The sequence below is a fragment of the Hoplias malabaricus genome, chromosome 15 (assembly GCF_029633855.1).
Source record: "Hoplias malabaricus isolate fHopMal1 chromosome 15, fHopMal1.hap1, whole genome shotgun sequence".
Classification (NCBI taxonomy): Eukaryota; Metazoa; Chordata; class Actinopteri; order Characiformes; family Erythrinidae; genus Hoplias; species Hoplias malabaricus.
In genome coordinates, this window is record NC_089814.1 from 24,298,691 (window position 1) to 24,312,049 (window position 13,359).

The window sequence follows — 13,359 nt, forward strand, 5'->3', positions numbered from 1 at the left end:
AATATCCAGTATCTAGTGTAAAGCCAACCTAAAAGAGGCCTTTAGTGAAGAGAAGAACACACTCCCTATTAATGCTTTTAATTTCAGATAAAATTGGCTAACACCAGGTAACCACAAACCTTTGGCCACACACTGTCACTGAGGTAACTCTCAACCAAGGACACGGCCATTAACGGGCTCATGACCATTGACCTGGAGCTGGAGGATACTGGCTGCAAAGCTATGGGTAAGCACATCTGAAGAAGGACATCTGAAAAGCTGTTGATTGCTGCTTAAGTTAACAGAGTTTATTATATAATGCTACTAAAATATTGCTAAGCCTCCATGCTATACATGCTATTACCTAGAAACCTGTTACAAAATGGCAGCTCCAGAATATAGTGACTGACCATACAGCCCCAGCCAGTCAGAAGACTAGGTAAGCACAGGAGATGACAACAAATACTAGAAAAAACATGGACAGGTATACAGACCTATTCAGGCTAATGGAAAAGACGAGACTCCTAAAATGGCCCCCTCTGGAGCCAAGACTGATGCTGTGATAGAGCTGCTTTTTTTATTATAAAAATCACACAGGACCTGAAGACCAGTGAAGCTCCAGCAGAGATTGCCAGCCGAGATCAAAACAGATTCCAAATTGAGCCCAAACAAGATCAGAGAGAGTTTAAAGCCCTTCCAGGTTAGCAGAGACTAAGAGAAACACCAACAGAGACAACCATTCATCCACAGAAAACTGAGGGCAAAAAAGAGGCCTCTGCCCTGACAACTGACAGGGACCTCTTTAATTGATGAATGAATGCATTACATAAATGTATAATTGTCCAGGAGAAGGAATATGGGAGATGTTTGCACTTCATCTACAGAACAGATGTAAAATGGAATCATTACTGACAGATTCTTCCACCAGAAAAAGTAGATCCAACAGTTCAGAGTAACTATATTTGTTATTTATTGGCCTATTGTGAATGGAGTGAAATGATTATTAGAGTTAACAACACTGTCACAGCACTTTTCAGCAAATCAGACGGTGTAGTGAAAAGGAATTGTTGGGTAAATGCCCCCCCCCCCTATCTACAATTTTCTATAAGGGCCTGATGGGTGTTTCAATTTTAATCATTGAGACTGGGCTTTCTGCTGTCCAGCTACAACTGTGTAACTGAGAAGAACCTCAGGTTTGTTTTCAGTCTGACTTCTTTGAATACATCAGGGTTCCAACACACTTCATCCAACCCATTTTGTAATTAGCTAAATAGATGGGGGATATAAATACAGTTGGGGTATCCACAGATGGTCAGCTGGGATTACTAGCACCAGAGAATTTAGAGTTAGAATCTGTGGTAATTCACCTTTACAGAATTAAATAAAGCCTATGGCCCAGCACACAAGTAAATCCCTGATGATTCCTGTGTTAATGACCATAAGCATATTGCTGCCATTTACCTCCATTCCCATATAATGAGGAATATGTACCATGTAACATTTCAGGAGATCAAGATCATGCTTTATTCCTGCTACATATGTGGGCTATACTGACATATTTTTGCTGTTTTGGATTATTTCTGGTTTTCTTTAGTAATTTAAATAGTAAATAAATACTGACAGACAAGTCAAACTTCAGCCATGTTCAAACAACAGTTCCCCAGAATCATAGACATTGCCTTACAATCGGATAAATGATTACAGTCAAATACAGAAATTAATTTAATTTTGGATTCCCTTTAAAGGTCCTTGTGTACAGATATACATATAAACATAAATGTATTTAAAATATGCATCATTTTACACCAGGAAAATATAAAACCTGTAGTTTCGCATTCCCTGCTTTATAAACGTGTTTATTACATGCAGAGTTTATGTTTGACACTGAATAATTAGTGTTTGTTTACTATGTCTTTCTGCAGGCCATCTAAGAAATCATTAGTTGGCTGCTGTCAGTCTCCGGCTGTGCTCCAATAAGCTCTCTTGTGTTTTAAATAAGGGCACTTAGCAGGTGTTTCGAATTTTGCTGTCCTTAGTTAGCTTTAAATCTGACTCATCAAATGTGCATCAAGAATGGACTTTTGTTCCACCAGAGTTTTTAACTATAGAAAAGAAAGGTTTAGGTTTAGGATTCTGTAATACGGAGCTGTTCCCAAAAAAGACAAAGAGGCAAGCAGGATGTTTTAGTTTGCGATGGCTCTAACAAGCCCCTTGTGGTCATTGGTGAAGAGGCATTGGCCTAACCCAACAAGAGGAAAGAGGCAAAAAACATAATTTGCTGTGATGATTTGTAGCCACAATTTAGCAGCAACCGTCAGAGAAGTAAAAAACCAAGTTGAGATTTTCTGCACTTATGCAAATGATTTATGACACAAAATAGATTAGCGACACATCACCTTCCAGTGTGAACATAGGGTAAGATTGAAGAAACTGTGCCAGAAAAATACCCTAACCCCATGCAAAATGTGGGCATACTTATTGTGCATGCCTATGACCAACACAGCCATATGAGTAGGCCAGTTGAGTACCAGTATGGTCTGTGGGTTAAATGTTGACCCCATATATCTGACCTCCAGGGTCAGTGGTGGGATTAGGATTGGTTAAACATCTAGGATCAATTTCTCTAAATGAAGACAACCCACTCTGGGCCTATGTGGGCACCAAAAACAAGAGTTTCTTGGCTGCCTATGTTTATAAGATACACACTCTTGGGCTACTGGGTCCCGCTAATAGATCATGGATCATCTGATCCAGAGTCCAAGCCCATCCTGAACCCAACTAGCCCATGTTTAATCAATGTGGCCCCAATGCTGTGTAAACTGGGTAGTTATTTAAGTACAGATTTTTGTTGTGCTCATTGGTAAGGCCACACATCTGAGGAAGGTATTGAAATGACTAGCAATGTTTCTTTCAGGCTTTTGAACCACAGCTCGTATTGTTTACCGAACCCAGGGTCCTAGGACGCACAACACCGTTTGGAACACAGCCACTGAGGTGCTGCGCATGCGCAGTGACTGCTGTCGGGCACTTGGAGACAAAACGCAGCGGAGATTCTCTTTAGAGAGTGAACCAGAGACACAGAGACGGAATTTATCTGCGGGCATAATGCGTCTCTGCTGACTCGGTTCAGCCGCGGTTCACTGGGTTTATACGCGGTCCTGCTGTGTTTTGAAGAACCGGGCCGTCATGTAGCTGAGGCCGCGTCAGGGCTCGTGTTTCTGGGCGGAGAGGAGGAGAGCCGCCGCTCCCACTGTCTACACCACCGGGACTCCCCGTTATCACCACATCACGGCCTTTTAACACAGCTGCAGGTGGGTACAGCCTTATTCCGTGTCTCCGGTCTCGGGTACTAACGGGGTCTTCCAGAACTCACCACTGTCAGGTGTTTATTATCAGAGATTAAGTGATTACCCATTAACCTTCATTCCTCCTCAGTAAACAGCCGTCAACATTAAACCATGCCTTTATTGTTTATTATTAACATCTAAACGTATGATTCCGCTATCACAAATCATCACAAAATTAAAAATAATACAGATAAAGACACATACAGCAAGCTTAGCCACCTGCACTGGTGCAAATTCAGAGAATAGGGGGTTGGGGGCTAGAGGGGGCCATTGCCCTCCCAGGTTTTTAAATTATGCGAATAATTATGAAGGAAATAACACATTGCTTATATATTTACATGTTTTAAAACGTGCTGCTCTAATTCACCTTTATGCTGGAAAAGTAATGTTACACAAAGCAATAACTAATTCACTTCCTGACTTTCCAGAATTCCAGAATATGCTGAAGATTAGAGAGAGATTCTGAGGAACAGTTTACAGTTTACATTTAAAAAGGTTAAAAGGTTTAAAGGTGTGGATAAAAATAAGTATTTCATGTTAAAACAAATAAACAAACAAAAACAAAACAACAAAACAAGCAAACAAACACAATAACAGTAACAGTAACAATAACTTGAGGTTTGATCATTTAGTGTAATATTGGATTCTCATGTCTAAAGTTAGTAGTGAAAGCAATACCAATTAAAATAGGCTAAAGATTCAAGTTACATCTTTACTGTAAATATTTGTTGTTGTTTTTCTTCAGTTGTTGATCATCAGGTTGATCGTTGTATGTGCATTTATTTTGCAAAGGTATTTTGATAGACATCTAAGAGTTTTTATAATGTGCTCCTTTGTTTCTAAGCCTTGGAGGTCATTGGTTTGATCCCTGAGAATGTCTCTCTCTCTCTCTCTCTCTCTCTCTCTCTCTCTCTCTCTTCTCTCTCTCTCTCTTGCTCTCTCTCTGTCGCAAACAAACTTTGGAAAAAATCAGGAGAATTAGGTCCCCCTTCCCTGACATTTTTCGGAGTTGTCCTGTTTCACAGCCGGATATTTTCCATGTTTTTACAGCTGTAAGACCTAAGTGTAAACTATTTTTTTTCTTGATTTTAAAGGCTTGCTAGAAGTTTACGCACCAGAAGATAGTTTGACACATCAGTGGCTTTTTTGCTAATGTTTGTACAAGTGGTTTAGGCACTGGGGTGGTTTATGTGAACCTCATGCAGGGGATACAGCGTGATTCTCCGGAACATTAACACTTGGACATTAGCCGGACTTTATGCTTGGGGGCTGGCAGGATAAAGTCCGGGTAACGTCTGGGACAAATGTTACAGACGTTTTCGTTTACATATACAGCCCCTCTGGGTAAAATTCAGAAAATTTCTGAGTTACCGTGCATATGTGAAAGGAGCTTAGGAGGGTTGGATGGCAACCTTCCTTCTCTCATCACATGGCACAGTTAACTGATGTGACAGATCTGGGCAGTCAGCAGTCTCCTACATCATGTCTGGTGTCTGTCCGGTGTCGCTGCATATGTGAAGAATTGCAAATAAATACATTTTAAAATTCTGTGTTAAATATATTTCTATATTAATGAAGCAGATTCCTGTTTTCACCATAGTTTACAGAAATATTAGACGTAGTGTAACTTAAAACAGAAATTTGCTTTATTTAACAAAACAAGCACTAAAAAATGGTTTCCAGTTTTGTCTCTGAACACCTCAGTTGTATTTTCTAAATAGAAACGCATTTAGAATTTGACATCTGCAAAACAGTCCAGAAAAGCCGGGATGGATGCGAGTTTCCCATTGTGTTCCATCACCTTTCCTTTTAATGACACTATTTAAGCATTTGGGAACTGAGGAGACTAATTGCTGTAGTTTTGCGAGTGGAATTTTTGCCTGTTCTGCTTCACTACGACACTTCAGACTCTCAACCATTTGTGGTCACGTCGTTTGATTCTGCTGTTCATGATGACCACTACAGGGCAGTCAAGCACATGCAAGTATTGTGAGTATTCTATTCTCTGTGTCTGCAGAGCCACACTGTTGTAGCATAGACCTCTCTTTAAAATGTAAGGCTAAGTTGACATTAACAGTATTCATCCATTTTGCTGCTGCTCTTGGGCTCGATCCAGACACGCTCCTGTTAGCTCACTAATGGGTCTTGAGATGCTTTCTGGTGTATATCCATCTCCTGACTAGGGTAGCGTGTGTAATGGTCTGCTCTTTATTCCAGGATGGACGTAGGAGCGGCCAGTGCGGTGGACGCAGGGCCGAGGAGAGCGGACTCGGTGGAGGGAGGGCTGGAGATCGTCCCTCTGGAGATGTATGACTCAGCTCGCGCCAAAATTGACGCCAACCTTCGCTGGCTGTTCTCCAAGGCTTATGGTGAAGGTAAGTGTTCCCCCCTCTCTCTCTCTCTCACTGACTTCCCCTTTCCTCACCTGGACTCTTTCACACTTGGAGCATCATTGAGCTCAGCCAATCAGACTTCAAAGAATCGCACTGCGCATTACATCATTTTGTAATCAGTTCATAATGAACACTGGTGAAACTCTGGAGCAACTTTGGATTATCCAGACTGGAGATACCCCGGAGTGGTTCTTTCACACAAGCAGTGCACAGCAGGAGATTTTCAGTATCAGACGCATACTCGCAGCGGGAAACGCTCTGCGTGCTTTAGGTGCTTTAAGGTGATTTCCTGCCCTCCTCCAAAGATTACATAATGCAGCTTTTGCAGTTCTGAGCCCAGAGCAGCAACAACAGAGGCTCTGTTCTTCCTACTACAGGTCACTGAAACCTCACATTGATTTTGAAACTGTCAAAGGTGATACTAAGTGTTACTTTTAAGGTATATTTTTTGTATAATTGTTGCATTTGCTGTTTAAATGCATGCACTATATATTCTGCAGTTGATTCTTTTGGTAGACTTATTTATTACATTATTTTATATTGAATGAAAATTTTGGTAAGTTAATATTCTTTATAAAATAACCATTCATTCATTCATTATCTGTAAGCGCTTATCCAATTCAGGGTTGCGGTGGGTCCAGAGCCTACCTGGAATCATTGGGTGCAAGGCGGGAATACACCCTGCAGGAGGAGCCAGTACTTCACAGGGCAACACAGACACACATTCACACCTACGGACACTTTTGAGTCGCCAATCCACCTAAAAACCTGTGGGAGGAAACCGGAGCACCCGGAGGAAACCCACGCAGACACGGGGAGAACACACCAACTCCTCACAGACAGTCACCCGGAGCGGGAATCGAACCCACAACCTCCAGGTCCCTGGAGCTGTGTGACTGCAACACTACCTGCTGCACCACCGTGCCGCCATAAAATAGCCAAATATTTACATTTTTTGTTCCTTCAGTTTTGTTTGTTTGTACCATTTCTAATGTCCTACAGCTTCAGGGATCTGAGGTTGTGGGTTCAAGTCCCGCTCCGGGTGAATGTGAGGGGTTTGGTGTGTTCTTTCCTTGTCTGCGTGGGTTACCCCCACGGTCCAAAAACAAATATAGGTGGATTGGTGTCTCAAAAGTGTCCATAGGTGAGTGTGTGTCGCCCTGTGAAGGACTGGCGGGTGAAGGGTGTTTTCCTGAATTGTGCCCAGTGATTCTGGGTAGGCTCCAGACCCACCGTGACCCTGAACTGGTTAAGTGGTTACAGACAATGACAGAGTGAATAATAAAAGGTTTTTCAGTGTTTTGTCATACTGCCAAGATTATTATTACAATTATCATAAAATTTGTGATATTATGTTTTATTGCCCACACTTTTCGCCAGTTAGCAAGACTGGGCAGAGGAGGGGCGCACAGCAAATAATCGTAGTGGAAGCAAAGAAGGAGCACTCGATGGTCAAACAGAAATGCCAGTGTGCTCTTGCCTGGAAATGAGATCAGACTGATAGAGACACTGACACCGACTCACATCGCTGTAAACATTCCACAGTGTTGTGCTGTTCTAAGATTTTTAACAGGGCTATACATAACTACACATCAAATGCATTGTAGTGCTCAGATTAATGCTAACGCGTCTGTTACCATGTTCAGTCACTACGGGTTCAGTGTGTTTCAAGGAATATTTGAAATTTGCAAAATTCATCAGAGTATTCACTGTGTTCAACCTTAGAAGTGGACCAAGTTTCTACTGGGTTGTGTGTGTGTGTCTTTTGGAGAGAGACAGGGTTTGAGAGCAAATAGTGTGGAGAAAAAGGGGAAAGTGAGAGTTCCCAGATTGTAAGTCAGCACAAAGAAGATGGCTTTGGCTCAGGGGCAGACAGAACATCAGTCTTTTCTCTGTGTGTGTGTGTGGTGTAAAAACAGACTGAGAAAGCAAGCATAGATGGATGGAATGCACTGCCAATAGCAGCTCTTCAGAGCTGTGTTAATTACACAGTCGTATAATAAGGTGCCATCACAGAGAATACCGCAGTAATATGGTCATTTGTGGTCATTTGTTCATTCTCATGCTTCTGTTGGTGGAGGCGTGTGTTCCTCTCTGACCCTGGGTGTGTTTTCCTGGAGTTCAGCGACTTCAGGCTAATCGTGCAACAGGAATAACAACATCGGTTTGACATCACTAATCCTTGAGACTGAAATACTTTCTCGTGTGTGTGCATGTTCATGTCTGTGTGTGTGTGTGTGTGTGTGTGTGTGTAAGTATAATTTGCCTCTTTGTTCCCCATTACAGCATAAACCTTATTGGCTATTGCATGGCAATTAAGAGGCTAAGTCTGTAGCACATATTCATTCATTATCTGTAAGCGCTTATCTAGTTCAGGGTCACGGTGGGTCCAGATTCTACCTGGAATCATTGGACGCAAGGCGGGAATACACCTTGGAGGGGGCGCCAGGGCAACACACTTACACATTCACACCTACGGTCATTTTTGAGTCACCAATCCACCTACCAATGTGTGTTTTTGGCCTGTGGGAGGAAACCGGAGCACCCGGAGGAAACCCATACGGACACAGGGAGAACACACCAAAGTCCTCACAGACAGTCCCCCGGAGCGGGACTCAAACCCACAACCTCCAGTTCCCTAGAGCTGTGTGACTGTGACACTACTAGACATGATTATATAGAATATTTAGTAAGTAAAGGGTTTGCATCGATGTATCACTGACAAATGGGAATTCACGTTCATGTTTTTCGTCTTCTGAGAACCAGAAGGAGTCACAGTTTGATTTTACCACCTGTCCGAATACTCCTGATGTTGTTTTGATCAATGAAGGAAGGAGGAGTGGGATGATTGTGGAAGTTGGATGTTCTTATGATGGATATATGGGGTCTGTTCCAAAACTAGTGAGCTGTCTACATATAGAGCACAACTCCTGTCTATTTTGCTCTTATACCATCGCAATAAATCGAGAAGACTATAATCCACCGCACTGAAATACTGAGGCAACAATACCTCTCTAACTAGGGTCTGAAAAATCTGCCTCACGAGGACAGATGACTGTTAGAATGCTGCCTACTTAAAAAGCTGTCTACTTAGTCGCTGCCTACTAAGGCAGCTCACTAGGTTTTGGGACAGACCTTTGGAGATGCGCTACACTTCTAAAATTGTAAAGTATCTGTCACCGATGTATGCTGTGATTTGAATCAGTGAGAAAGGTGTGTGAATTATAATCATGTTCTGTGTAATGACTCTAAAATTATCATTCGAGTTTTATTTAATATTTTATTTTATATGTCTAATCCAAATATAATATTTAAATGTGTGTAAACTGAGGTCTCACCACACTAGTGTTTAGGTTCAGCAAAACTGTGCAGACTCAAGTGTCAGAAATTTGAGGCGAATGTTAGATTAAAGGCAGAATAATGGTAATGTCACGTGATGTGGGGGGGACATAGCAAATGGGAGGACACTGCATCGACTACATTTAGAAGAAGACATGTTCTATTTTATGCCTCTTGAGCGCCAGAGGGCACTTTAACCTTGTGAATATTCCCATGGTCTGGACCGAGTTAAAATATCAACAAAGTCACATGTGATCCAGCCCCTATAAGGGCCACCGTCCTCTTTTTCGTCTTGCGCTCTGGACCGTTCACGCGACTACACTACAATTCCGCTCGTTACGAGCCAGCACTGGCTCACGTCTGTTCTATTCAACACTGATGCTAACTAAACTCTCTTCCTCACAGCTGCCGACTGCGCCTGCGTTGAAGAAAAGGCTGGGTAAACTTGGAGAGTGTGGAGGTTTTACTTGCGGTTCTCTTCCAGCGATGGTTCGAGCTGGGCTTATTAAGACTTATGCTCACATCTCCTCCTGGAAATGGACTCCTCAGCTGTCAAACATGCCTCATGCCTTCAGAGGTGCTCATCAGACAGTTCTTCACAGCATGGGTTTTGTCGCACAGGAGTTGGGTGGATTTACGGCGTGCTTGGTTCTGCTACTGAAACATTTGTGGCTTTCATAAGTTCCTCTTTAGGGTGCTTGCAGAGCTGCGCTCAGGGAGCTTCCATATGTATCGAGCCAGCTGTTCGGCTCAGCAGTCAAGGAGGCATTGGAGCGACGCGCTCGTGTAACTGAAGTTCACCAGCAGTAGTCGGGACTGCGATGCCAGCTGCGTTTCTTCTGGGAGCAGCCAGCTCGGTTATAATCACCGCACACTTCCGAATCTTTCTGCCGCCCATCAGCTCCTTCTCGGTGCCCCCACCCCCCCACTGTTACCAAAACGTTGCGCTTTTCGTGCTGACAGGCGTGGGTCTCCGGCCGAGCTGTTCAGAGTCCCAGCTAGCCGCTTGGGTCACAGTGTCTACAGATCCATGGGTTCTTTCAAGACCAAGACACGTAAAAGGTTCGCTTCATTCCATTGCTCTACGGGAGGAAGTAAGCTCTCTTCTGTTAAAAGGGGCCATAGAGGAGGTGGAGTGTCCCGCATTGTTTCAGGGCCACTGTTCGAAATATTTTCTGGTTCTGAAAAGCAATGGCAGCCTCCGTCCAATTTTGGATTTGCGGGCTTTGAATCGCCATCTCAAACTCCTCCCGTTCAAGATGCTCAGAATGGTGGATATGATTCAAGTCATAGCCACAAGAATGGTTCACCACTCTGGATCTAAAGGATGCATATTTCCACATTCCTGTTGCGAGCACACACCTCCGTTTTCTCTGGTTTGAGTTTCTGAATCGCACGTACCAATTCCGAGCCCTCCGGTTCCCTATCTTTGGCCCCCCGGGTGTTCACCAGGTGCATGCAGGCAGGTTTGTTGGGAATGAAAATCTTACCTTACCTGGACGTTTGGTTGATTTGTTCTCCCTCGCGGGAGAGCACGGAATGTCAGTACGCTAAGGCTCCATGTGGAAGCTTTAGGTCTTTCTGTCCATGTGGAAAAAAATTTCACTTCTTCCGAGTCAATGCATTCGGTCCATTGGCATGATTTTTAATTCTCAGTCAATGACGGCGACACGGTCTCCCCAGCATGTGACGAACATCCTGGGCTTAATCGTGCACATTCTGGCTGCTGTGTTCACTACAGACTGCTTTTGCGCCTGCTGGGGATGTTTACATCGGCTGCATGCATAATAGCACTCAGCTTGTTAGAACTGCGCCCATTTCAGATTTGGGTAATTCGGCTGGGGCTTGATTTGATTCGTCACAGGCACACGCTGGTGATGATCGATCAAACGTGCAAGGATGTACACGTTTTGTGGAGGTACCATTCTTTTCTCACAGCGGGGGTGCAGTATGGCAGCACAGAGCAGTGCAGGGTTCGTGGAGCCTCCTCCATGCACAGGACCACATCAACCTCCTCGAGTTACATGCTGTGTTCCTGGCGCTGCAGCGCTCTCTTCCACATCTTTGTGGACGACATGTTGTTGTTCGTTCAGATAATGTGACATTGGTTTACAATATCAACCACCAGGGCAGCACTCAGTCCCTCTCTGCCCTGTGTCTGTCACACCACTTTCTCACTTGGGCATTCGGAGGCTAGCGTCACTGCGGGCAGTTCATCTGACTGGGACTCTGTGGCAGGTTCTTTGTCAAAACAGAGGCTTGACCCAGGAGAGTGGCGGCTGCATCCAGAGATGGTGCATCAAATCGGGGACGGCTATGCTGTGGCTGCAGGGGACCTCTTTGCCAGTATAACACCCACTCACTGCCTGCAGTGGTTTTCTCGCACAGACAAATGCCCTGGCACATGATGCCATCTTTATGCTCTTCCTCCGATTCCTCTCCTTTCTTAATGTTCTCCTCCGGATCCGCCAGTGTGGACACGGGGTTCTGCTAGTAGCTCCATGGCGGCCTGGCAGACTGTGGTTTGCTCTGCTTCACTTTCTCCTGATTGGTGATCCTTGGCCTCTTTCTCTGCGGGGGGGGCATTCTCATGCAGATTGGGGTGGGGCAGGTCTGACACCCCCACCCAGAACACCCTCAGCTTTGGGTGTGGCCACTGGGTTCCCAGATGTTTTAGTGAGTTGTCATTCTTCAGTGAGACACACCGTGGAGAGTGCAAGAGCACTGTCTACATGCCTTTTGTATAGAAATAGCTGGAAGCTGTTCTCTGAATGGTGCAGTGCTTTGAAGGTGTCTCCTGCCACTTGTGGCTTTCTGTGGTGCTTAATTTCTTCTAGCATCTGTTGGATGCGGGGAAATCTTCACCTACACTGAGAGTCTATGTAGCTGCCATCCATGGAGATAAATGGGTCATCTATAAGTGCCCATAGACTGATCTGTAGTTTTCTTAAAGGTGCTTGTCGCATCAGACCTTTCAGGACTCCTTGCAGCCCACAGTGGGATTTGCACGGAATTACCCCGGAAGTGGGCCCCAAGACTACATTTTTGTTGCCAATTGTTTCAATGAAATGCACTTTCTGTTAGTGCTACCGGTTTGCGCTGGTGGCCCAAATTTTCTGGTGTTACTCTGTGGCCAGTGATCCAAGTGATTACTTCAGCCTATACGATGTCTGGTATGGTGCTTCCTGGCATGGCAAAATATCACTCTGCTAGAAGTGTCTCCACATTTTGGGCTGTGCTTAGTGGGGTCCCTCTAGCTGATGTCTGTACGGCAGCAACATGGTCATCCCCAAGTACCTTTGCAAGGTTTTATCGACTTAATGAGGCTTGAGATCCTCTGTGGTGACAGCCCTGGGTCTACAATACAATGCGCTGCCCTCGTGACCAGGTTGATATGCGACATGAAATAGAACGCTATCTACAAATGTAACTGTGGTTATATGAATGCTGTATGACCACCAGAGTCTTCTGTCCCTTTTGTCAGCTGATGGTTGCACAAGGTGGTGTCATACAAAATGTATGTAATTAATGTAATGTATTTCAATATAAAAGGCTGGCCTCCGTTATTTGGACAGTTGTAGACAAGGGCAAACACTAATGTTTAATATATTATCATCCCACTTTCACCCTGTTCTTCAAAGCTCAGGATCTCCCACAAAGCAGGTATGTATGATTACACTGTAATAGATGTGTACAGGTGACACTGTAATAGAGTGTGTTGCTTTGGAACAAGTGGATCAGACACAGCAGTGCACCTGGAGTTTTTAAACACTGTGTCCACTGTCCACTCCATTAGACACATGTAACTCGTTGGGTCCATGTTGTGTAAATTCAGAGCCAGTAGCTCATTAGTTGCTGCACAGTTTGTGTTGGTGGTCCTCTAATATTCTCAGACCAGCAGTGCTACTGAGGGCTTTAAAAACCAGCACAAGACAAACACACTACCACAACATAAGTGTGACTGCAGAAATGAGAATGATCCACCACCCAAATCATACCTGCTCTGTGGGGGTCCTGTGGGGATCCTGACTATTGAAGAATGTTGTAAAAATGGGATAGCAATGTCTACTGAGCAGTGGAGAGGCTGCACTCTAATTGTAGAACTATAAAATGCACCTGGACGGTCAGTGGACCTGATACAACAGACAGTAAGTGTAGAAACAAGGAGGTGATTTTAATGTTCTGGCTGATGGTGTATAATGTGCAGTCCTAGATTGGACATAAGCTGGTTGAAATCCGGTGATTATTACTTTTTGAAGTGATGTAAAACAATGTGATTGACACTTTATGTGTTGTTCTGA

General features: G+C 44.1%; 1 protein-coding gene across 3 annotated transcripts in view; it reads left to right on the plus strand.

The window, feature by feature from the left end:
- The first annotated feature begins 3,018 nt into the window (after window positions 1–3,018).
- camsap1a (calmodulin regulated spectrin-associated protein 1a) overlaps window positions 3,019–13,359 on the plus strand; it is a 40,077-nt gene continuing 29,736 nt past the window's right edge. For 2 of the 3 annotated variants that reach the window (XM_066646270.1, XM_066646272.1), the window contains exons 1-2: window positions 3,019–3,290; window positions 5,544–5,701. In XM_066646270.1, coding sequence (XP_066502367.1) covers window positions 5,545–5,701 — 157 coding nt within the window. In that variant the 5' untranslated portion in view covers window positions 3,019–3,290; window position 5,544. Of the gene's footprint in view, window positions 3,291–5,543; window positions 5,702–9,516; window positions 9,636–13,359 lie in introns of those variants that run through there. The other variant, XM_066646273.1, reaches the window with a different exon arrangement.